The sequence below is a fragment of the Pteropus medius genome, unplaced genomic scaffold (genome assembly GCF_902729225.1).
Source record: "Pteropus medius unplaced genomic scaffold, Ma_sr-lr_union100, whole genome shotgun sequence".
Classification (NCBI taxonomy): Eukaryota; Metazoa; Chordata; class Mammalia; order Chiroptera; family Pteropodidae; genus Pteropus; species Pteropus medius.
The window spans coordinates 14,215,091-14,240,648 of record NW_024351729.1 but is presented as its reverse complement, the minus strand read 5'-3'; the positions used below and the strand labels follow the sequence as shown (position 1 = coordinate 14,240,648).

Genomic DNA, 25,558 nt, shown 5'->3' with positions numbered 1-25,558 from the left:
TAAAAGACCAGCTCGCAGGAAGCTGTGCCCTGAGAGGTTGTCACAAGCTCAGACTTCTTCCGTCCCGCTGGTCCCCCATCCTGAGGGTTTCCACCCTTCAGGAATTGCCCCTGTCCACGCAATTCAAGTTGGCTACCCCAGGTCTGCTTTCCAGGAACCTAGTTTTCATGGAGCTATAAAAAAAAGTACAGCTTGAAATTGCACTTGTCACTTCCACTCACATCCCATCAACTAGAACTTGGTCATATGTCGACATGTAACTGCAAAAGAGCCTGAAAAAAGAGCCTTTATTTGGGGTGGCAGGGAGCCCAACTAAAATTTGGGGGGGTCTCATTATAGAAAAGGGGAGAAGGAATATAGAAGGACAACTGGCAGTTGCTGCTCTGCTCTTAGTCTTAACAGTTTCTTTTTAGCCCGTAACGCAGACATTTTAACACGAAACACGAGATCTAAAATTCTAAACGTATAACATGGTAAGGGAAAAATCCTAGTTCATTCTAATTTGTGGCACATTACAAAATCAACATAACAGCATGAAAACTAGGTTCCTGTGGAATGCCAGAAGTTGTGAATAGAAACAATTTACATTTCGCATTTTGTGAGAATATTGCATTATTAGGATAAAATGAAGTGACTAGGGAATTAATAACTTGAGTGAGCAAGCATATAGGATCAGATTAACCACATCTTAATATTCTTGTACTTTTTCCCCCTCCAAAGTGTAAAATTGCATTGACATTTTTGTAGCAAATAAAAAGTTAGTAGAAGAATGAAGAGAAAGTATTTTGTAGCTGTGGGGTTAGCACTGACAAAATTAAGTCTGTCTGAGGTTAGAGGTAAATAGGCTGACAGATTGAGTGGGGGTGTTTCTACATGTGAGTGTCAGCATGTTTGTGCTGAATCGTTTGCACATTTGGGGGGAGAGGGAGCTCATGTGTGTGTCGATGTGGATTCCACGGGTGGCTTCAATCATTGTGTTTTCTTCCCAATTTTTATTGTGGAGCAGCAGAAAGGATGCGAGAGGATTTAGGTTACAGCGCTTAAAGGAAGATTTGAACAAGGACCAGAAATATGTGCATATATTTTCCAGTCGAGTTAATGTCTCCAGCATTCTAAGCCTCGAGAACACTGAGGTCACTAAACCTGGCCTTCTGTCCTTGCGAGCTTGTGGGTCTGAGTCTTACCACCTCTCCGGATTGTTCTTGAAACAACTCCTCTCAACCCTTCACCTCAGCTGTGACAAACCACTGTCTTTCTTTTCGGGGCTTTCGCGCATGCTGTTCCTTCTCGCTGAAATGACTGCTGCCCTTGTCCCTTCAAGTTTCAGCGACACCGAGCTCCTCTGGGATGCCTACTCTGATGGGCCTACAGAGTCTTAGGGACACACGTGCATGTCCACACACACGCATTTATCAGACACGTTGGACCTTGTGTCTGCCGTTCGCACACATGCGTCGGGCTTTCCAACCTGGGAACTCCTCTGATGCAGTCCTTCTTTTAGCTTTAATCTGCAGCAGTATCACTACTGCATACGCATTAGAACCAACCATTAATGTTAGTCGAATTCAATTTGTCACACTGGAGAGGCTGGATTTTTACCATCAGTGAATTAGACCAGAAGTCTAAGTATTTGACTTTGCCTGCACACCCGTGGACAGAAATGAAGTGTTTCATAGATAACGCATGTTAGGGCTTATGAATCTGGAAGGTAAGAATCTGGCAACAAAGTCTTTTATACTGTTGATTTTTAATTAATCACCAATCTCTTAATTAGCAGACATTGTACTGAGTGTATACAATGTGCCCTAGCCTGTGTGAGACCTTGTGGGTGATTAGCAAAGAGGCAAGTAAGAAAACAGGTAGCCCAGTGCCTGGACACACATTGGATACTTCATTGCATTTAATAATTTGGAGATGTAAAATTAAAAAATTTTAATGCGCTTTCTGTGTAATGTGAGTGGGGAAAAGCAGGGCAAGGGATCAAGGCATAAAAAGAGAAATATCTCCCAAGAATAGTAACTAATTGCCAAAGGGTAAAAACTCAGACAAGGCTGTAGTTTTCTGAGCAGGAAATAACTCCAGGTTGGCATAACATGTAGAAGAGAGACACATTCTGAGTAGGGGACATCCCAGTACGTGGGAGAGGCTGGGGAGGGCTATTTAGGGATGTTAAAGAGTGAGGGCTTTATGTAAACAGCACTGAGTAGATAAGAGTAGAAAAATAAGTGAGATGGTTATGTGGGCATCTTTTCCTAAGCACATAGCCAGTGGTATGTGAAAAGCATCTGTCCTAAGTTGTTATTTGTCAGAATAAGAAACTAAAAATTTTCTTTTGGGTAACTTTTTTTAGAGTTCCTACTAGAGTAAGGTAAATATTTGGGTTGCTATAGCTAATGGGGAAATTCATTGTCTGAAAAAAATGTGTTTGATCATGTTGGAAGAGAATTGTGTAGACACATTGATGTTTAAATTCTTGACTGGTTTAATATTTGCCTCTGGAAGTCTCTAGGGAGTTGGATCCTTATCTATTCAACTTGAATCATAGCTGGTCCAGAGATAGAAGGGCTATCTCTCCATCATCCCTATGTAAATTATCCAGTTTGGGTTTCTTGAGGATAAAGTTACCTCTTTTGCTTTTTAATTTTAGGGCAAATTACCTTATAAAATATTGATATGCTTAGCTCACTTCTTCACCATCTGCATTTGTATAATCAGGGAGTAACAATTAAAATTAGCTTTAGCTTAATCAGAACAAAATCAGGCTGCTCAAACCATTCATTTGATAGCTTCCAGTATCAGATCTGAGGTGGTTTTAGATTAACTGCTCCTATGGGTTTTTCACATCATGGGTCTATCTCTTTATATGTATCTCAGATATGTAGCAGAAAGTTAAATTTGCATCCCAACAGTAAGTGATTCAGACTTATATTTTCCAATTTTTGGTTAACAAAAAGAAAAATTCAGTGTGCCTAGGATGATAAATTAGGCATCATCAACCAATGTGGTATGTACCAATTGATGACTATCACGGGTGTCAGAGCAGGTCAGCTTTGATTTAGCCTCCCCTCCCTACCCAGTTGACTCCCATGCCCCTCCATTTTCATGACTCCCAGATACCTAGTCCTCTCACATTGCCCTTAGGCTCCCCCAAATCCTCCCGAGTGGGTGTCAGATAAGCCTACCCTCACGCAAAGCCATGTGCTCCACAATTATTCTTTTTATTCCTACCACACTCCATGCAAGAAGAGTAGATTTCTGGTCATACCCGCTTGAAGTTGTACCCCTGAGTTGCCAACTTCTGCAACTGATTGCATCTTTGGGGCAGGGTTCCTGTTCTGTGTTGGTTTATTTCTGAAGCACACACTTCTGCATTAAAGATCTCATGACTTTCAGGGTGGTATGGTGGTACTTTTGACATAACTAAGTTTGGAACATATTGTGTGACGCTAAAGAAACATTTCTTTCTCTTCGTTCCTGAAATTAAACTTTTAAAAGTGACTCAAAAATTAATGGATTGGTCACTGTGGTAGTAATAGACTACTCATGCATGTGTCCTCTGCAGCATAGCTATCTTTGCATTTGAATACAAAACCAAAGATCGGCTATGAGTTTAAAATTCATATTTTTTAATAATCAAACTCCTGCCTAAATACCTGAAATTGAATTGTGAGAACCTGGCTTACAAAGTAATACTTTTACTATCAAATCGAAGAAATGTCCTACAAATTTTTTCAAACAAATTCATGTGGTGTAGTTGTCATCTTGACAGGAAAAAATAGTGAATGTTTTGACAACTTTTTCCTTCAAATTTAGTATATATCTAGCTTTTAACTTTATTGTCACTTTAGTAATCACCAAAATACGCTTAAATTTCAAAATTGACATTAAACTTTCTTTGAATTTATCTCTGAAAAAGCTGATAATTTTTAAAAATTAATCTTGGACAGTAACAACAAAAGAAAAAAAGAATAAAAACAAAACAAGAAAAAAAAATTTTTTTTAATTAATCTTGATGCCAGAAAAACATTTGTTTTCCCTAACGGTCATGCTTACCTACTTCACAACTTGAGAACATAGAGCTTCAGGTATGAGTGTTGACGTCTACATTTTTAAGTGAGTGTATGTTTTTTGAGAATTGCATTCTTAAGAGTTTGGGATTTTTAGTTTTGTTTTGTTTTGTTTTGTTGGGGAGAGGATTAGTTGTACCTCATACAGCCCACTGAAAAAATATTAGAATACCATACACATTCTTATTTAAATGAAAAATCAAAATATTGTGATACTCCTTGGCTGATGGGAAACATGCTGTGGTATCTAAAAACACATGTATTGAGATCACAGGTTGCATATTGCAAAAATTCTAATTGCCAACAGCTATACTTATTCCAGCACCTAGGATGGTTGCCAGTTTTCATGACCAACCCAGTCTTCCTCCAACATTTCAAACAAATTGACCAAAAATCTAACACTTCACTTCCAAAGGAACATTTTGAAAATATTAAGTGGACTGTGGTATATTTCCTGGCTATGCTTCACAGGCAAGATGAGTGTGAGAAGTGATTCAGCATGATGCTCGAGTTTAGGTTTCATGGAGAAGCCCTGTGCCCCTGCCCTGCACACACAGGTGATGGAGGTCTCTGTTCCCAGAGCCTTCTCTGGCCTCCTGCAGGCCTACAAATTCCCTTTTAATATCACCATCATTGTCATAACACCTTTTATCCACTTGGATGAAATCACTCTCATGTACTTGATTCCCTCTAATCTTCATAACTTTAAGAAAGCAGAACGGGTTGTTTTTTTTTTTAATTCCTTCCCCACACAATTAAGAATAAGTTCCGAAGAAAAAGTTAACTGAGTCTACAAAGCCACATAGCTACTACGTGGCAAAGACAGAACTAGAGGAATCTGGTTTTGGATGACTAACTTTTTTTTTTATTTTTTACGACTTTTTTTTAACCACTAGAGCAATGATTCAGGTTTCATCGAGGCATCGAAGGAGGCCTCCCCTGATGATCCTACAGAGTTTTAGGGATTCCCTACTGCACAGGTCCATGCACATCGGGCCTTGTGTAGTTCGCACGCATGCGTGGGGCTTTCCCACCTGGGCGCTCCTCTGAAGCAGGGACCATTTCCTTTTTAGTTTTAATCTCCAGCAATGCCACTGCTTGGTACATTTTAGAACCAACAATCAATGTTGGTTGAATCCAGCTTATCACACGAAAGAGGCTGTATTTTTACCATCAGTGAACTAGACCCTAAGTATTTGATTTTGCCTGCTCAACTGTGGACAGAGATGAGGTGTTTCAGAGATAGGCTTTATGAATCTGGAAGGCATGGTAGTAACAAAGTGTTTGGGACTGGACATAGGCAAAAGTTTAGGAAGGATGAACCCTTATGCTTGAATCGATGGTGGGGTTTCCACATAGAAAATATATTTTAAACCAGTGCTGTCCAAAATAAAAATATATTCAAGCCATATATGCAATTTTATATTTTCTAGTAACTACATTTTTTAAAAAGTAAGAGGTGAAAATAATTTACCTAAACATGTATATCCAAAATATGATCATTTCAACATAAAATTAATATGAAAAGATTATTAATGAGATATATTTAAAATCTTTTAAAATTCTAAGTCATCAAAATCCAATGTGTGTTGTATATTTACAGCATATGCTAAATTTTCAGTGTTTAAATTAAATGTGGGTTTACCAAAACAAGAGTATAAAATAATCTTTATGTTTCAGTTTTTAAATTTTAATTAAAATTACTTTAAATTAGAAATTCAGTTTCTTAGTCACCTTAGCCATGTCTCAAGTTCACAGCCACATGTGCTAGTGACTATTATATTGGACACCACAGTTGTCAACAGTTGTGGGATTGAGTCAAAATCTTTTCTCAGCTGTCTCCATATTTTGAAGTAGGAGCTACTGTTACTGAGGATGTGGTTTAAGTTTCAGATTCTAGATTTTTTAAACAACCATTTTAAACAACCAGGCTATGAGGAGTTAACCTAATCTAGGCCAGTTATTGTTGTATAAGTTGTTTTAGGAATAATTAAAAAAAAAAAAGAATAAATTTTGTATGTTCTGTAAAGTGACAAGTGCAAATGCAACAGTTTAGGTCCTTGCACCCAATAGATCTTTGGGTGAGCAAGTAATGGATAAATGAAAAAAAACAACAACATGGAACATAGATAATGAGTACACATTTTATTTTACGTTGTAGTTATAAATGCTTTTGAAATTCTGTAAAATAAAGCCCTGGTCTTGTTTTCCAGCAATCACCCAATCTAAAAACCTTAAAAAAAGAAGACATTTAATATTCAGCTGAAAACTAAGAGGAACTCTGAGACAGTTTTCCAAAGCAGAGTCAATAATGGGGTATTTTTGAGTAACGGCACATGCATCCGAGAAGGGATTGCCAAGCGATGGAACAGTATTTACTGCTCACTCTTTCTCCGGTGTTAAGAAAGCTTAGTGACATTTTCTCTCTCAATGTCTGTTTCCCAGGTGGCTGAAATTCTCTAGTGCTGCTGAGTATACCATGAAAGCAATTGATGGGTCTGTGCTGATTTCCCCGAGATGTCCTCAGTGGCAATATAAACCTATTACAGAGTATTCTTGTTCCTTTCCATTTTGATTTTCCATTTCCTGATCTGCAAAATTTCAAGTTCCTAATCCAAGACCTTAAGGGACTAGGACCTTGACATGCCCAGATAACAGAAATCTGGTAACCACATTAAAAATAAACAAATAAAAAGAAATAGATAAAATTCGTTTTAATAGGAATCTGGGCATGCCAAAGTCCTAGTCTCTTTAGGTATTGGATTAGGAACTTGAAGTTTTGCAGATCAGGAAATGAATGCAGAAAATTTACATTAGTGATGTTTATTTTCAAAGGACTTTTAAACCTGGAATGCAAGAGTCTGACACATGTTCATATTTCATGCCATAATCTATATCTTAAAGGCAAATTTATAGTGCAGTAAGTTTGACATATCACTTACGCTCTCCCAAACACATCATCAGTGAGGGCCTTTACAAAGGAGTTTCATAAAATGACGCACTTGGCTTCTCAAAGGGGATGTTGCTTGGGAGACTGTGGTCCCAGGTGTAAGATGAAGGTTTCATGAAGATTTTCAGGATACTCCTTTTTTAGGCTTAGGCAGAGAGGGAAGAAGTGGAAGTGATCTTTTGATGGTGAAGGAATATTTACTCCATTGTAGAGTTCCACATTTTAGTTCCTGTCACCAAAGAGTAACCAGGTTTAAACAAGCAAGCAAGCAAACGTTTTCTACTCTTAAGCCAGTTCAATAGAATTAGAGGGACTGAAACCACACAGGCTGTCCTGCCCCTCTGTGAGTGAGTACTTGGGTCTTTGTTGTAAATCAGGATGCTTTTTATTCACTTAAGGTATTCCACAGGATTGAGCCAGGCCCTGCTTTAGTGCTGTTGGTATCACAGTGAGCATAACGGATGCCTGCATGAAACTTATGCTCTATTAGGGGAAGCAAACAATAGTACACACAAACAGTACCCAATCTAATTTCAGAATGATTAAGCGACACAGAGAAGGTGATAGAACCTGCAGTTTTACAGATAATGGTGAGGGTAGATCTGTCTTTAAGCAGTGATGTGAATGAAGTAAGGGAGCTAGAAAGTTCCATGCACAGAGAAGAGCAAGTGCAAAGGCCCTGAAGTGGGAGCGTGCGAGATCGGTATCGGTGAACCCAGGAGAGAGGAGGAGGATATGTGATCAGAAAGGTCGCCTGGGGCTAGATCGCGTAGACTGTATACTGTAGGGCCTTAGAGGCTTTTGACTTTTATGCTGAGAGTGGTAGGAAGCCATTGGACCGTTTACATTTTTATTCTTAACCTTTTTTGGGTCTTAAACTTATTTGGCAGTCTGGTGAAGCCTGTGGAACCCTTTGCAGAATGGTGTTCTGACATGCATAAAATGAAATCCAGAGGATGTCAAAGAAACCAATTATATGGAAATATAAAGAATAAGGTCTCCTGTAAAGGACACACATGCTCTGATTTACATTTTCAAAGGATTGCTCCGATTGCTGTGCGGGGAATAGACTGTAGGGACCAAGGATGGACACACCAAGACCAGATTGAAGCCAGGCTGTTTTCATTTATATCCTAGGGCAGCAGTCTCTAAGTAGGATTGTGCAACACAGCTTTTTCAGTGCAGGAAGAAAAAATTATAACTTCTATTTATATTTAATTTACCCTAATTCTTTTAAATTTCTGTATTAAATGTGTGTTTTATAATATATTATGATATATTAGAACATTAGTACATTTATATAATTCATGAATGAATCTACATATACTGGAAGGACATGTTCAAAAAGTATTTCAGTTAAGTGTGATGATCATGATATAGGGAGAGTTAACTCTGTAAGAAACTAAAAAATGCCACAATGGTTTAGACCACAGTGCATTTCAGAGGCCATTTTGTGGGAGAGCGTGAATCTTTGTCATGGTTCAACCTTGCTAAAATAAATGTAGGTCCTTTTTATCAAGCATCCTTAACTCTCATTAAGAGCCCTCGGATGGTTATAAATCTATTTATACCTGATTAGACCTACTGTCACCTCTGAGGTGACATGTATTTCCCTAGGGAAACAAGTTTCCTAGGGTTAATTTCCAGATAGAAAAAGTCATTCTTGATATTCCTCCTAAAATTCCGGTGGTTCTGAAGAGTTGTCTGCTACTCCCAGCACCGGGAAATGTCGTGCTCGCTCGTCCATCCTCTCTGTGACGGGCCCGCCTTCATTTAAACACTCCTGGACTTGAGCCCTGATGTTTGAAGCCTCTCTCCCACCTGTCTGTCTCATGTAGACCTTTCTGCAGCATTTTCATGCACCCTTGAGGTGCAGTGAGTTGAATGGTGGCCATTATTCCAGGGGCATACAGGATAGTATTGTGCAGGGGTATGACATTTTCTGTCCTATACCCAGGACATATAGTATCTGGAGTGGAGGAAGGAGAGAAGGAAGAGTGAAGGAAATGAGGAGATTTTACATGAAATCTGCTCCAATTATGACTGAACTGTCTATTTTCTCCCTCTCTCCCTCCCTCCCTCCTTTCCTTCCTTCCTTCTTTCCTGAAAAAAGACTTTTCTTTTATAAAGAAAGAAACCTAAGCCTTATATAAAATGAGCAGAAATCTTCAGGTAGGCTGTCAGGATGAAAACTCATGCATTGTGGATATAGGTGGTTGTACCCCCAAGATCAAGCAGTGGGGGCTGGTGTCTAGGGAGATGTGATCTTGGCCATGCAAAATACTGACATAATTTCCCTGACCTGCCTTGTGAGTAGAAATTGGTTTATAGAAGTGGGTATAGAAGCCGAAAATGAGGTCAGCCTAACCCCACTATTCCTGAGTCTTAATTTTAAGTCACATTTCCAATTCTTTATGTTTTTTCTGCTCCTTTGAGTTCTTAACTCTGCCTGTTTCAGGCACTGCTCCTTCATTTAGCTGAGTTCTTTCCTTGGTTATTTTAAATTTCTTATTAGAAAGGGCAACACATAGGTAAACTAATCAGACACTGGGAAAATAGCTTGATAAGTCAGTATAACTTTGCTAAACTTTCAGGGTGCAAAGGGGTTTGTCCTTAGTATTATTCTGTGTAGCACCTAGCTGTAAGCAGGAAACAATGTTAGGTGATATGATTCAGAGTCAAATCAAGCTATCTGTAGTTGCTGTTTACACAGTGGCAAAAAGGACACTGAATAGCTACTGGATAGGATAACTGGTTTGTTCCAGGATTAACTCAGAGCCTACATTATTTTCTGGGAATTAATTAAATTCTTAACATTATTTGTCAAAACAAAGCAAAACAAAACTAAGTTTAAAAATTCAGCAAGGGGGAAAACAAACCGTTGAAATTAAAAAAAAACAACAACAAAACCCAAACACATCCACTTTAGTCTTCATTTTCTCTCTGTCCTTCCTGTGTCCTTTAGAATGTGGTTGCCTATGATGGATGGGTCAGTTCGATTACGGGATTGATTTGGGGGACTGGATGTCTCTGCTTATAGCTGTAGAATGTCATGGAATTTCCAGATGCCTTGTTGCATTTGGGGTATGTTGAGTCTTCATGGTTCCAGAAACCTCCAGTTATACTTGCATTTGAAAGCCTTTGTGGGTGGAGGGCATTTTGACTTTGTGAAGTCTTCGGTGCCTCATTCTCTCTCTCTCTCTCTCTCTTTTTTTGTTCATGTCAGATTTCTTTGAAGTAACAAAGCCTCATGGGTAATCAGATGCCAACACACTTCCCTGAGAGGGCACATCTCTCTCCAGCTGGGGTCTCTTATTTCCCCTTCAGCATCCCACTCGTTCAGAGCAGATCTAAAGAGTACTCAGTTTTTCTGGTCTATTCTCCATCGAAATACTGAGAACATATTTATAATTTAAACGTACTCTCTGTTCCCCAACATTTAGGTTGCCCAGAGTGACTCTAGACCCAACTGTCTGGAGCCTGAGCTCTGAAAGTTTTCACTGACACCCGGTTAGACCTGTCTCCTCAGCAGCCTCTGAGGGTACAGGTAAACTGAGGAGGAAAGGTAGTTCAAATTAGCTGAATACTTACCTGTGCCAGGCTCGAGAAACATGTCTTATACCCGATAACTTATTTAAACCTTACAATAAACGTGGGAAGCTCACCCCCATTTGACAGATAGGGACACTGAGTCTTAGTGTCTGTAATGAACTCAGAAAGGTCCCAGGTGTGCTAACTCCAAAGCTCATTCAACATCTCCACTCTTCACCTTGTCTTCAGCAGGTGCACTTTTCTAAAATTTTGGCTTTAAGGATCCAGAAGGTGAACTTTTAACATCGCTCATTGATTCATTTTTTTTACTGGTTTCCAAAGCTGAATGGATTTCCTCCTGTGCTTCCAGCTCTCCTTCATGTCTTCTTGGTGCCTTTTAAAAGAAATGCCTGCGTTTCTCATTCCTCTTCTCTACGGGTCTTACAGAGCAGTGGCTCACTAGGGCACCGATTTAATGAAATAAAATTTTCAATCATGTTTGGTTTGATTCTAGGTGATACAAATAAAGAATCATGAACACTTTGTAGTCAGGTTTAAAGAGAAGAAAAAAGGTAGAAAGAAGAAAGTGAGACAAGTATAGTCCTGGGCAGTGTCTCCTTAAGTGCCGCCTAGTGAAGGTTTAGCTATTAAAAATGGAGAAATAATAGTCCTTTGGCACTTGTGTATCCTGAAGTTTGGGGTTTGGTAGTTTATAATATTTACCAGTTATCTGAATCGTCCATGTGTCAGGCACTGTTCTAATTAATAGATAATATGTATTAATTTACATAATATTAATTTATCCTCTCCAAACCCTTGGAGGTACATACTGTTATCTCTAAGAAAACAGAGGCACAGAGAGGTTTATTAACTTAGACAATTGGGGGCAGAATTGAAGGCTTAGCTCAGAAAGGTTGGCTTCAGAGCGCATGACCACTTTGCTAAACCTGCCTCTCAGTTACAGGGCTCAATAACCCTCATGATTTCATGCGGTCTTAAAGATTATTTCTCTTTTTAATTAGAACCAAAAAAACATGCAGTTGGAAGGGTAAATATGTCATGTTTGGTGACAGACATTAATGGGTTAAAAAAAATGGTCTACAGAAAAGTCATGTAGTTTTTCTTACATATCCCTCCATCTGTATTTACTGTGCGAAAAGGTCACTTGAGCACAAGAGCTCGAATTTCATGCTTATAACCAGCTTTACTGTGGCTAAAACCTCGCTCTACAAATTGACTTTAAAAATATTTTGTAATAATGTGTATCTCTCTCTAATATGAATGCTCTGGAATCATTAAGTTATGGGCTTCTTAAATAGGACTTTGTGACTGTATTTCACCTAAATGCCAGGAACCGTCAAGTGATTTTTGCGTTACTCTCAAATTGTAGCCCTTTCTCGTGACTGTCCATCCACTCACATTACTGGAAGGAAGAGTGGTTCTGGGAGACCCGAGCTTTTTGCCTGGCCAGGCAGCTACCTGGCTACAGTTTGTGGTAGGAGGGCAGAGGAGAGAGGAGACCAAAAAGGCTGAAATGGTAAATTACCGTAGGTTCTGGAAAAAAAAATAGAATTAGAAGCATTTGTGGTTCAGATGAAAATAGTACACTTCCTTTCTGCTTAGACTGTGGGGGTCAGAGTGCTCCAGGGAATAGAAAATAAATAAAAATTGATTCCCCACCAGTCAAAGGAAATGCTCTGACTCTGAGAACCGAAATGACAGCTCCAGATTTGAGGATCTCGTGAAACCACTTTTGAAGGTTAAAAAAAAAATAACAACAACAAAAACATCAGGAGACTAAAGAAAATGTGACACACTATGTTTAGAAAATGTGGTCTTTCAAGAATGATTTACACAGCCCTTTCCAAGACCAACGAACGAGTATCAGAATCTGATCAGGCGTGTGGCCATTTGGTTCTTGTCACTGACCGTAGTCATTTCATCTTTTCTTGCAGGTGAGAAGCCTTATAAGTGCTCGTGGGAAGGTTGTGAGTGGCGTTTTGCACGGAGTGATGAGCTCACGAGGCACTACAGGAAACACACAGGTGCAAAGCCCTTTAAATGCAACCACTGCGACAGGTAAAGGAACTCAGAAGCTGCTGGCATGGGGCGGGGATTTGGGAGGTGGGTTGGAGGTGGGCTGTTCGTGTTCTCTTCAGTTCATCACAAGCCTCTCTCACGAAGGGAGTCTTGGGCCTGGGAATGCCTTTTACTTCTTCACTGGGAAAACCAATGAGATAAGGGTGTCTTCTTGCATGTAATCGAGATGATATGAGTTCTTGGTTCAGTTACACAAGTATTTACTGAACACCAGTTTTGGGGCCAGGAACCATGTTAGTCACTTGATATCAACAAAACACTTCCTACCCTTAAGGAGATGATGGACAGATTATTTTAGTATGATATGAAAAGTAACAAGATGGAGAATGGTCACCTGCAGCTGCTTCTGATCTGTTTATGAACATCAAAACCATTTTCCCTCAGCTCTAATAACATGAAAGAGTAGAAAGCCTGCTTAACAGAAGGACAGTTAGTTATAAGGCTTTCTCTGAAGTATTATTAGAAATGAATTAACTGAAGAAAGTTCCCATTCCTGGGGGGCCCGAACCTTTCTTTTTCCTTTGAAAATAGTACAAAGATCTAAAAGATGGTGAGGCTTTGAGAACATATTCTGTAATTCAGTTTTCAAACCTTCAGCATTTGATAGTGGAAAAAAGAGCACGTAGCAGCAGATACTCCACAAGTAATAGTATCTGACAACCTTGGCATTATCAACCAATAAACCCCAAAATGGAGACTCTGCAGGCCAAGGTGAAGGCAGGATTAGGTTTAGACATAATCAAATAATGGGCTTGCATCTGAGCGTGTTATCCTTCTAATCCTATTTCTGTGTTTAAAAGGAAGCTTAAGAAAATTAACCATCTTTTTAATGCAATACTAAAGGTCTCGGTTATGATGAGAAAAATGCTTCTAATACGATAAAAGCCCTGAAAGCCTCAGGGTTCCCCTGCTTGGCCAGCAGCTCGCAGTATGGCAAGAGGGGTGTGCAGGATGTCCGTAGAGGCCTCGCTCTCTGTGGGAGGAAATGTGATCGCTTTTGCATCCTGCCTCCCCCAGTCCCTGTGTGGGCACCTCCCTTCGTCAGGCTTTCCTCTGTAGTAGTGTGTGTTTGTTTGGAGAGCAGGGCAGGAGTGGCCAAGTCTCACGGGTGGCCAGTTGGCTTGGATCTCCTTTAAGATGCTTATAAAGGAGCATTAGTGTTTTTCCTTCTTTTTCCCCCCTTCTTCCTGAAGAGGCTATTTTCCTCTTATCTCTCTTCTTTAAGAACTAAATAAAGCCCCCATGCCTCCTGGAGCCCAGAGATAACCTCCCACCCCAGGGCTAAGGAAATGCACTTCTTGAAACTATTGTCTCTCATTCCTTTGGAGCTCTCCTCTGCTACCCAAGAATACAGCCTGTTTTTTAATTTCTGTACCATTACCTAGACTTCCCAGCAGCTGTTCTAAATATTTCAAACCAACTGGATATTTCAGTGAAAGAGACACGAGAGAGGGGTGATTTGGTTAATCTCGTGCTTCATTTTCCTCAGAATATACTATGATTTCTGGAGCTAGAAGTTTGCCAAGCAAATGGTACAAATTCTGTGACATGGTATTTGGGAGAGATTGTGAGTAGTTCAGAATCCTGTGACATTGGCCAGTCGTCAGTGCATTTTCAACAATGTCAGAAAGGAGGGGTTGGACTCTTATAAGTGTCTTATGACAGACAGCACCTTGCATTTCAATTGTAGGGATTGTGCTAAGAATAGAGCAGGTCTGGGAGGTGGCATTGGGAATTGGAGTGGTACCAAAGCAGATGAAAGGAAAGCCTGGAGTGACTGGGGATTTGGCATTCCTTAGAAGACTTTTACCTTCAGAAACAGAGGCCCTTAGCAAGACACTGGATCCTGTTGGTACCATGGCACATATGAGTGTCAGTAGCCTACCTCTTAACCTTTTCTCATTTGAGCAATCAGACTACCTTCCCTATTTAGAAGCTAAGCTGGGATTGGGGTTTCCTTTCCTGAAAGCATATACCAAGTCTAACGTATACTTTCATTTTGCCTACAGGCTAAACTAGAAAATACATCAGTATTTTTTACTAACATTTAAAATTGGTAGATGCCACAAAAATCTCTGTACTTCTTGCTTTGTCTGGAAAAATCAGAAGATCTGCTAATAGTGGGCTCGCATTCCCATGAGGCCGTAATTTCCTGGAGCTAAATAGTAATCGTTACCCATTTGAGATGGCCATGTGATCACTAATTTCTCACTGTCCCCACCACTGCCTGTGGTCTCCCAACGCGAGGCAGACCGTCAGTCGGTGGACACGTATCATCACACTTGCTCTCTTGTCTGCTCTTAACAGAGAGCAGTGCTTCTTTGTATCCATTCCTTATCAAAAGCGGAATCAGATGGTGCTGCATGTTTCTTACCCTTGACCCACCACCCTCATTTACTTTATCTTCCTGACCCCTGATGCCATTGGGTTTTGTGACCTTTGGCTTCTGGTTTGGGTTGGGGAGAAAGCGGTGAGGTGGCTCTGCCATTTCCTTACCATCAGACTGAACTGTGCAGCCCACTGATTGATCAGCTGCTAGAGGACGAATCTTGTTTCTCAGCCCACAGGACATAAGCTGCTGCTAGAGGTAAAAGGACTCTGCTTCCACTAGTGGTAATATGCAGGCCATTGTCTGCAGACTGAGCACAGTTATGATCTAGGGAGATTGCAGTTATAATCTAGTACCTCCAAAGTCTTGGGCACTTGAGAGGAGGCATTTTGACCTTTGGTTTTTGGGTCATTTTGACCTTTGGTTTTTGAGACAGCCCACTTTCAGGTGGTCAGAAATACCAGCCAGTCTCTAGCCCTTTGGTGCCCTAAAGGGTTACTGTTACTTAATGCCCACATGAGTTTAATGTGCCTTTTTCAAAAGCAAGAGAGATGACAATAGGAGTTTGACTAGTTCTCTGTGATGAACAAATTTGTTAAGGACTTTCTTATTTAAGGTCATTTGCCTGCTGTATAGTTATAAATACCCTCTGGGGGTATATTACCCTTAAATTTATTTGAGTCTGCATTTCTAGATGCTGAGTTTATCTATTACCTTTTATTATTCCTATGTGGAGCTCAGTAAGTATAAATTAATAAATATAAATTAATCATGACAAAATATCTTGTGGTGTATTGAATTTAAATAAAAACCTCAATGGTGAGAGACCCAGTCTAATTCTAAGTATATACTTCCTACAATTTGAACAATGATGCTGATTTGATAATGGAAGAGTGCAATGTTAAAAGATTTGGTTTGTTTTTTTCGCTTTTTTTTTCTGAAAGAAGTTGAAAGATAAAGATAGTTGCTTGTACATATATTGCTAGATACCCAGCACAGAGTAGGCAATTAGTAAAGGCAGAATAAAAGTTTAGGACCCATGCATAATTGAATACTTATTTCAAATGAAATTGTGTATCAAGAATACTATTTTCCTCTCAGTTCCCAGAAGAAAAGGTAAGAGGTTTTGCCCACTGCCAAGACCTTTCCTTCTTGTCATCTCAAATCCCCGTGTCTCTGTTTTGAACAGACAAGATACTTGGTCTTTGCTTTGTTGCTTTTATTGATAGGCCTTTATTGATCAGGCCTGACCAGATTAACTCCTGAATTCGTTTTCTAGTTGCTGCCATTACCAAGTGCCATAAATTTAGTATTATCTTTATATATCTTTATATGTTTATTATCTAATAGTTCTGTAGGTTAGAAGTCCAACACAGGTCTCACTAAGTTAAAATCCAGATATCAGCAGGGCTGCATCTTTCTTCCTAGATGCTCTAAGGGAGAATCCATTTCCTTGTCTTCTCCAACTTCTAGAGGCTGATCACATTTCTTGCCTCCTGACCTTGTTTCCCCATCATCAAAGCTACCGAGTTCTTCCCATGCCACCAATCTCTCTGGTTTTCTCTTTCAATTTCTTCCATTTTTAAGGACCCTGTGATGACATTGGCCCTACCCAGATAATCCAGAACGATCCTATTTTAAGGTCAGCTGATTAGCAAGTTAATTCTATCTGCAACCTTAATTGCCCTTTGCCTTGTAACCTAACATATTCACAGTTTCCAGGAATCAGGTATAGACATTTTGGGGGGACCATTCATTATTCTGCCTGCTACAAACTCAAACCGATAGCTCAGCTCTCCCTTCTCAACCTAAAATGCAGATGTGGTTATGAGCATGGGCTCTGGAGTCAGAGTATTTGGGTTCAGATCTTGGCTTCGCCTCTTTATGATGAATATCTCATCTGGTAGTGGGGATAAGAATGGTACCTTCTTTATAAGGTACTTGTAAGGAGGTTAACTTTAAAAAGGAAATACCTTCAAAAAGAACTTCCCAACTTAGATCTTTTTTCTCTAGGCTGTTGGTATAATGGGGGGTGGGGGAGAAAAGGAGGAAGGAAGGCAGTGAGGGAAGAAGGGAAGAGAACAGGCGGTGGGCATTACTGACTATACTCTCAGGACAGGACAGAATTATGCACATTAAATGCTAAATTCCCTGCAGGCTATATTGCTTTTCTGTGCCCCAGTGATATCAAGTACTTGCTTTTAAAGAAAATTTATCACTGTTTTATAGTAAATCAAATCCCTTTTATATGGCACACTAAGGGATTATCCAAATATCTTGCTCATACTAAATCAGGACCTGAATATAATTAGAATTATTATTATTCAATATGTTATTGGATTGGAATGTTTACCACTGTACTTCTCCCGTTCTTATGTTTTTGTTTTTGTTTTTTCCCATTTGCCTTTGTTCTGTTTTGCTTCATTTCCTTGGGATTCTATGCTGCACATGTACCTGTTTAAGAAACAGAGTGTGTGGAGAATGTAGGGGATAAAGCAGGATAAAGCAGTTTTTCGTTTGTTTGTTTGTTTTAAGAATGAACGAACAGGGAAATTCTACACAGGGAGCCCCTTGCTAACCTGAATAAGGCAACTTGCTAACGTCCTAAAAAGAATTTTGCACTGCGAAGGTATCTTGGGCCTCAGGGGAGCCCAGCACTAATTTCCCAGGTAGGAGAGTGGCCCGTGTTAAGTGAAGAATCTAGAGAAAGAGCACACATCTAGAGCCAAGAATGATGCTATCTTATGTGCTGACTTCACCAGGAGTCTCGTCAGAATCTTAGGTTGTAGGGCGTGGGGGTATGGAAATGCCCTGTCTATTAGTTATATACAGGCACCAGACTCTGGACTCAGATTGGTGTCAGCCTCAAAGAGTACTTACTAGCCTAGGTAACTAAGAAGAACACAGTTAGATTGTCTCTAGGCTTAGCTGGATCCAGGTTCTCAGATGTTAACATCAGGAAGGAGTCTCTCTCTCTTCTCTCTCTTCTCTCTCTCTCTCTCTTCTCTCTCCTCCTCTCTCCCCCCCTCCCCTCAGTTCTGGCCCCAATTTTTCTCTCTTGACATAGTTCTCAAGCAGACTCTTTCCCATATGGCAATATGGACACCAGCAGCTCCAGGTTTCAATCTTCGTAGCTTACAGCCCCAGTGGAAAAAAAGAGCTGCTTTTTTTCCACCCATAGTTTCAGCAAATGTCCCAGTGCTGGTGCTCATCGATCTTTATGGGTCACTTGACTGTTGCTTAGCAGTTCACTATGGTCACAACTCCAGCCCAAGGAGAGGGCTCAGCCTCATACAACTGAGCATGAGAGAGAACTGCCGTCCAAGGGAAAAGCTGGCTGGTGGCGTCAGAAGGGGAAGGATTGAAGACAGCCACTGCATCTACTCTGAAAGCTGAGGAAGGCACTCAGTGGTGGATCTTAGGTATCAAGAAACAGTGTGAAAAAGTGGGCTTGCAGATCTTCCTGGGTTCGACTTTCAAGTTTGTCATTCACTAGCTAGGAAACTCCCTCGCCTCAGCTGCCTTATGACCACAGACACACAGAAGGGTGTGAATAGTTATGATGGAAGACTGCTGAGGATGTTACTGGGGTAATGTTGGGGAAACACCTAGCACATGTCTGCAATTCTACCATACTCCATAAATGTGAGCTCCCTTCTTCATTCTTTCTCTTGACTCGAATATAGAATCTCTGTGTCGACCTGAAGGCTGTGTTTCTGGGCCTCACTTGTGCATCTGAAGACCGAAATCTGGGTGTTGAAAAGTTAGCATTCCACCATTCAATGATACAGGCTAATCATTCCTAGTATATTGATAGTGTATGGGCATGACACATGTTTCCAAAACATTCGCACGTTTGTTTCTTCTTTAGTAACGATGATTATGATAATAGTCGTTAACATCCACTGAGATCTTACTATGTGTCAGGCAATAGTTTAAGCCCTTTACATAGATCATCTATCATTATCACCATTTTACTGAGGAGGAATTAAGGCACAGAGGTTAACGTGCTCAAAGTCAGACATCTATGGAAGAGCTGGGATTTGAACCCAAGCAGTCTGACTCCTGAGCTCATCTTCCTAACACACTGTCTTGCTTCTTAATACACATGTGCTGTCTGTCTTTAAGGTAGGGTCAGTCATTTTCTAAGGGGTGATGGAAGTCAAGTTCTTTACCTGGACCTCTCTAATATCCTTCTTGTTGTTTATATTTCCTAGGTGTTTTTCCAGGTCTGATCATCTTGCTCTCCATATGAAGAGACATATCTAAAAATCCTAAAGGCCAGAGTTGCCATGACATCGGCCGTTGTCTGAAGGAAATGCCATGAGGCAGGGGGCTGGACTTCAGGCGGGGACCCATTGCCTCGCAGAAGAAAGTTCTCACTTATAAACCTCTGTGTACACACACACACACACACAGACACACACATACACACATGCTGTCATGCACAGACCCCTCCTACACACACACTGTCATGCACTCAGCTGTATTTAAAATATATACGTCTATTCTTTATGCCTTGCCCTAGCCAGATGGTAGAAGACAAAGAAGGAAACCAGGTGAACTCAGCAAGGCAGACTGGCTGCTCACTTCAGCACTATTGGAATTATTTCCCGCTGTTGCCAATGGAAATCAAAGAGAATGGATGTGACGTCTCTGCAGGTGGACGGCAGTAAGAGGGGCTTATTTAACTTGCTTCTCAGTGCAACTTGATAGGAGAATACAACGTCTTAAAGTTGCATATGTGTAGCACTAATGTTTCTTTTTAAATAGTTGGGGGAAAATGACCTAGAAAACCAAATTGCAGTTTGGTAGCCAAAATTAACTCTTGGTTTATTTGTCCTTTGTGTGTGAAAAGTCCTACTATTCCGTGCGTCCAACTTCCTCAAAGAACTGTTGATCGGTTTTGGTTCTTCTTAGTACCGTTGAGATCTTTCGAGTCGATACCAACGGCCTTAGCGGCGGCAGACTCTGGAATAACACCTTACACCTTTCTGGCCTGCATTTCTCTAGACTTCACTCTTAAGGGAGGAGTTTTCTTTTCTTACTTTTTGACTCTTGCACACCATATGCACTAGGGATTCTGGAAACTTCTAGCATGACTGCAAAGTGGCCAAGAGAATAAAGTCCTTGATGATAAATCACAGTCTATCCCTTGAGCCTCACCTTATTGCCAGTGCTAGATTTTTTCTTTTTAATCTCTCTGTTTTTGCTAATGAAAACTTGAAAAGCTTATTTGGAAGCTTAAATGTTTTATCTTTTCTCCATGGACTAAACCTCTCCAGGACTCTCTCAGCACCTGGATGTCCAGCTCTCGAAGCAGCCAATCAGATGGGACATCACAGTTCTCTCATCCCCTTGAGGCGTCATGACCTCAGCTCATAGTGATCAACCCTGTGCTGTGTATCATTGCTCTCCTGTAACCAGTTTCAGCACAGATGTCGCTAGTGTCAAAGGGCAGCTGCATATTGAACCTAACTCTGGGTTATGACCTGACAAAAAGCCAAAAATATCACTCTTTCCAGGAGTGGGGAAAACTGAGGATGCCTCCCAAGTCTAGTGACTTCAAAAAACATCATCTTATCTTCCTCTCATACCCACTGAGCTCACGTTACCCCACTTGTCAGACACACAATTCAAAATGCCATTATGGGAACGAAGGGTGGACGTTTAAGAAAAGGGTTGAGATGTATCTCTTAAGGTCTGTCTAAAAGGAGAGACGTATTTCTAATTTTTTTCTGGCTAGGCCCATCATGACTTGTGACCTAGAGCACCCAGGATGAACAGAGGCCTCACGTTTACTCTGCAACCTGACTCCAAGGGGGTTCCATTTCTTACTTCTCATCCCGCACACACATCCAATATCGGTCTCTATCTACCCGCATTCTTAGCTAGCTGGCACTGGCCTCAACTCCAAAGACTGCCTTTAGGACCATTAAATGGCCTATGCAAGCAAGCGGGGTGGTTATTAGGACAGATTGTATATTTTGTATATTCTGGGACCATCCCTTCAAGACACGTCTAAAAAACAAAAATGGCGTTTGGTCCGCACATGGTTGCTGCTGCTTCATCCCAGCTGGCTCCCCTCCTGCCCTCCTCTGACTGTTTGACTCACTGACTGTTAAAATGCTACCCCATACCTATTTGGGATGCAAAACTGATGTCTTTAAAAGGAAATAATAATGTAAGAAACACAAATACATTTATGACGACAACCTTCAAGATCCTTGGCATTTGATTTCTGAGCTTTCTGCAACCTTTGATTTCACTGAAATGTTGAAACCGTTCGTCTGAGGGTAAAGGAGACTCCTTGTCACAAATGCTGTAGCTGCCAATTGGACACTTGGGGCATTCTGAGGTCTGGCCCTTAAACTTTCCTTTCTCTTTTTCTTTTTTCGATTTAGACCAAAAAAAAAGGAAGAAAAAAAAAGAAAAAACATAACAAGAACAACAAAAACACCCTAAAACACACACAAAATCTGCCCATTTGCCGGAGGCAATTATGTATATGTTAGTTGGAGGGTTTAAAAAATAAATCAGTTTTATTCCAAAGATTTAAAACTAGACATGACTTAGAAACAATTTCTGGAGCACTGCTTGCTGACAATCTCGTAGTTCTCTACTGCATTTGAGTGCATTTTTGTGGCCAGTCCATCAGGGCGTACCATGGGATTATATTTGAATGTGTGGTGCATCCTTTCTGGATGAAGGATGTGTGAGGGACCTGGAACCTCAGCTGTATTAAACTGTAGCACCTCCAGTCAGTGCACTAGATGAAACTTTAGACACCCTAGATTTTGTTGGTTTGTTGATTTCCCTTTCTATAGCAGCCTCCAGCACGAACGCACACACACACCAGTGATGGCAATAGCCGTGGCTGCCACAATTTTCAAATGTTGTCTCCCAAGCTGGAGCTGTTCTTGCCTCTCGAAATGCTACTATTAAGAGTTTATAATACTTAATTTAATTTTCAACCTGACCAATGCAAGGCTCTATTAAAAAGAAAGTTAAAAAAAAAAAAAAAGAATGCAGAAGAGTAATCATTGCTTGTTTGCTCCCTGTTGTCATCTGTGGTCTTGAAAAGATCTCATCTGAATGTGGCGGAACAAAGGCCCTTTGGTCCTCATCAGGGTCTGAACTGATGGGTGATTCCTCTCTCTTTTGTATCAATGAGGTCCTACGTAATCCGCTCCTGACCTTTCTCAGAGCAGGGTGCGCTGAACCGTGATGGTGGGGCTTGCTTGCTTCAGAGTCATTTGTTGACTGTGAGAATTGGCCTGGGAATTTGGTGGGTGCTAAGTATATGGCTTTGAAACTGTTCTCTAGCCCGATTGACACCTAAAAGAATGATAACCAGTCTTATCCGTGGGAGTGGGGGGGTAGATCCAGTCATTTTGGAAATAGATTTGTGATAAAACGTCCATCACCTCCGAAATGGCAAAGATGGTTGGTAAGAGTCTGCTGAAGTGAACAGGCTTTCGGGTAAATAACCTGAAAATATTTTGCTCCCAAGAGGACGGGTTATTTATACAGTGCTTTAATGGACATTTTAAAACACATTGAACCTTTTTCTCATTTAAATTGTTACCTCCTAACATTCCAGGGGATCCCAAATTTGAAAGGGAAAACCTGGCTTGGTGTTTCTTGTGGTTGTCCTCTCAAGCACACTTTATCCAGGGTTCAGAGTTTGATGTATAGAACAAGAGTGTTTCTAAGCCATTGACAATTTTCTTTCTTTCAAGTTGTGCTTCTTTCTCCTACCACCTAGCTGTAAGTCAGAGACGTGGAAACCTGAAATTATTTGCTGCTCCTAGTTACTGGCCTCCTGCCCCACTAATGGTTAATTGGCCCAACTTAATGCCTGGTGGTCATTGATGACTATTATGTCTAGAAAAAGAGGTGTTCAGATTCCATGACAAAGCTGCATTTTCTAAAAAATATCAGAGACCCCAAAACGAACTTCATGCCGACCATTTCCTTCTCCTCTCTACATGCTTTCCCTTGCAAAGCGCTTCAGATACCATCTCCTTCCCTCCTGCACCTCTTGTGCCCTTTTTACATCTTCGATTGCCTGATTCTAACAGGGTAAAAAGACGGCCAACCTCACCCGTGATTAGCAGAACTGATTCCTATTTTTAAAAAATCTTCTTTGTATCTAGAAGCCAGAGAAGATTTTTTAAGGACTTTAGTTTGGGATAAACGTCCAGATTAGCCATGTCTATTTGCATCAAAGGGGAAATAAATGGGATTTTCAGGGCCGCGCATCCAGTGCACTCAGAGCATTCTGCCTGTAGCCCCCACTCCTGAGTTCTGTGGCAAAGTGAAAAGAAATAAACGCAAGTGGCAAGAACGACAAAACCTAGTGATTCGTTTTATGGGCTCAAAATGGCTTCCTCTATGGAAGTCACTTCATAAAATAATAAAATATAGCACAAAGTGCTTATGTCTTCGCTCTTGCATGAATTGGCTTTAGGAGAAGGAAGAAGGTAGAGAAAGGGAGAGCAACACATTTAACTACGAAAATCGGGTTCATTGTCTCTCTTTTTTAAAAACCTTATGAGGGCCAGCATGTCTGACTCCAGTTTTACACCCAGATCTTTGCCAAAGTGAAAATTCATTGAGTAGAACTTGGTCGAAATGTACTTGCAGAAGCTTTCCCTGGCATCTTCTGGAAGTGGCCTCCTGCCAAGCGTGGGGTGGGGGCAGGAGGACAGAACTCACATTCTGGGTGAGGATTGAATTTCGGTAAACATGGTGATATATCAGTTTGAAAACTAAAGAGGCTGGCCTGAGTTATACATCAGTGCCTCTTTCATGTCCTACTTTTCTCAATGAGGATCTTTGGGAATACTTGCGATGGAACAACAAAAATATGTGGAAGGAAGCAAAAACTGCTTCTCTGTGTGAGATCCCATGACTAACTGCCTGAGGCTTCAGGGTTTTCTCTCGCTTTTAACACTCTCTTAAACCTCCTCAGTTGGTTCCTAATAGATCCCAGAAAAGGGGATACTAAAGCTGCAATTAACTTTCTTCTGTGCACGCTTCCAATCTAGTACTGTATTCTTCAGGTGTTTTGAATTTAAGCATAAGTCCTCGGGAAACAGGTATCAAAAACGGAGGGAGAAATCCTAGGCCATCGCTTCACAGATATCCCAAACAAGATACTCTTTTCAAACAGGGCTCCCTCTTAGCAGTCACGAGGGAAGGTTGATCCGTTCTTTGTTGGGGACTGTTTATACAATTTTTTTCAACTGTGAGCTTTGGAATCGTAAACTGCTTTGACTCCAGCTTCTGTCTACTGCCATAAAATGGACCCCACGTCAGAAAAATGAGGGTGGTATGTATGCACACGCCTAGACGTGTGCCTGTGTACCTATTGTACCTTCACAGAAGGAAAACAGGCTACTGATGTTTAAGAGGAGTAGCCACCAGTGCCTAATATCTTTTTGGGGGGATGGATGCTTATAATTGCCAGTATATTGAAATCACACTGGGAGTTCCACATAAAGGGGAGGGGCTGAGGGCGGGAAGAGGGGACATTTTAATCCTAGGCCTTTGGACCAGTGGCAGAATAATTTCTGCAAATCTAGGTCCCGAGAGGCTTTTGAGCTCATTGGCTGGTTCTCAACCTTTTCTTTTTTTCCCAGCATGCATTTCCTATCTATACCCAGACTTAATTTCCCTATCTTTCACTTCTGCTTCATTCCAGGGAGGAAAAGTACATCTGTTATGGCCAAGATCTCCTTGCTAACACAGAGGCAAAAATAAATGTTTAATGTTTTCTGAAGCCTCCCCTTCCTTTCCACCAATCTCCCCAAACTCCTTCTCTCTTGTCACCCCCTCCTTACTCCCACTATACAACTTCACAGCCACTACCACTTTTTTTTTTAAATCTCTATTATCCTCTTAACAGTTGGCTTGAAGAAATTTATTTTTGCACTATACATTTTCTTTTTGCCAGATGTGTCTAACAAGTGTGTTTGGAGAGACCTACTCCCAGCCCCCTTCCCTCCCCCACCTCCCCGTCACATTCTCTCAGGCCTTCTCTGGTATTTATAATATATCACAGAAGTACCCAGTCTTATAGCCCTCGGTTATGCCTTTTTTTGACATTTTATTTTTTTTAAGCTTTTTATATATATATATATATAAATATATTACTTTGTCAAGTTTTTTTGCTGTATAAAAGTCTTAAGATTTAAAACTATTATTTGTATTATATGATGGTGGTATGTTAATGTTACAAAATTATTAATGAAGAAAAAATTTATTTTTGTTACTGGTCTGTTTCATAATTCTTTTTTAAATTGGTATATTGTAAGATATCTATGCAAAAAATGTTATGTGACGCATTTTTATTTAAGAATGTAATATGTGTAATAAACAGTAGAATGTGTTTGGCCTTGGAATGCCTTACTGTATTATTTCTCAATGAAATAATAGCTTATTTCATTGAGAGAGAAAAATTCTCAAAGAGACACAAATGGGTTCTTATATACCTCATGAGAATTTTCTTCGAGCAAGGAAAGTCAAAAGACTGTATTAGGCCATTTTTCTTTGGGAGGTGGTTTGTGTGTGTGT

The 25,558-nt window shown here is 40.5% G+C and overlaps 1 protein-coding gene across 5 annotated transcripts in view; it reads left to right on the top strand.

Moving 5' to 3' along the window:
* Positions 1–22,050, top strand: part of KLF7 (KLF transcription factor 7) — a 79,559-nt gene extending 57,509 nt beyond the window's left edge. For all 5 annotated transcript variants that reach the window (XM_039844570.1, XM_039844564.1, XM_039844565.1 and 2 more), the window contains 2 exons: positions 12,504–12,627; positions 19,195–22,050. In XM_039844570.1, coding sequence (XP_039700504.1) covers positions 12,504–12,627; positions 19,195–19,232 — 162 coding nt within the window. In that variant the 3' untranslated portion in view covers positions 19,233–22,050. The remainder of the gene's footprint in view (positions 1–12,503; positions 12,628–19,194) is intronic.
* The last annotated feature ends 3,508 nt before the right edge of the window (positions 22,051–25,558 follow it).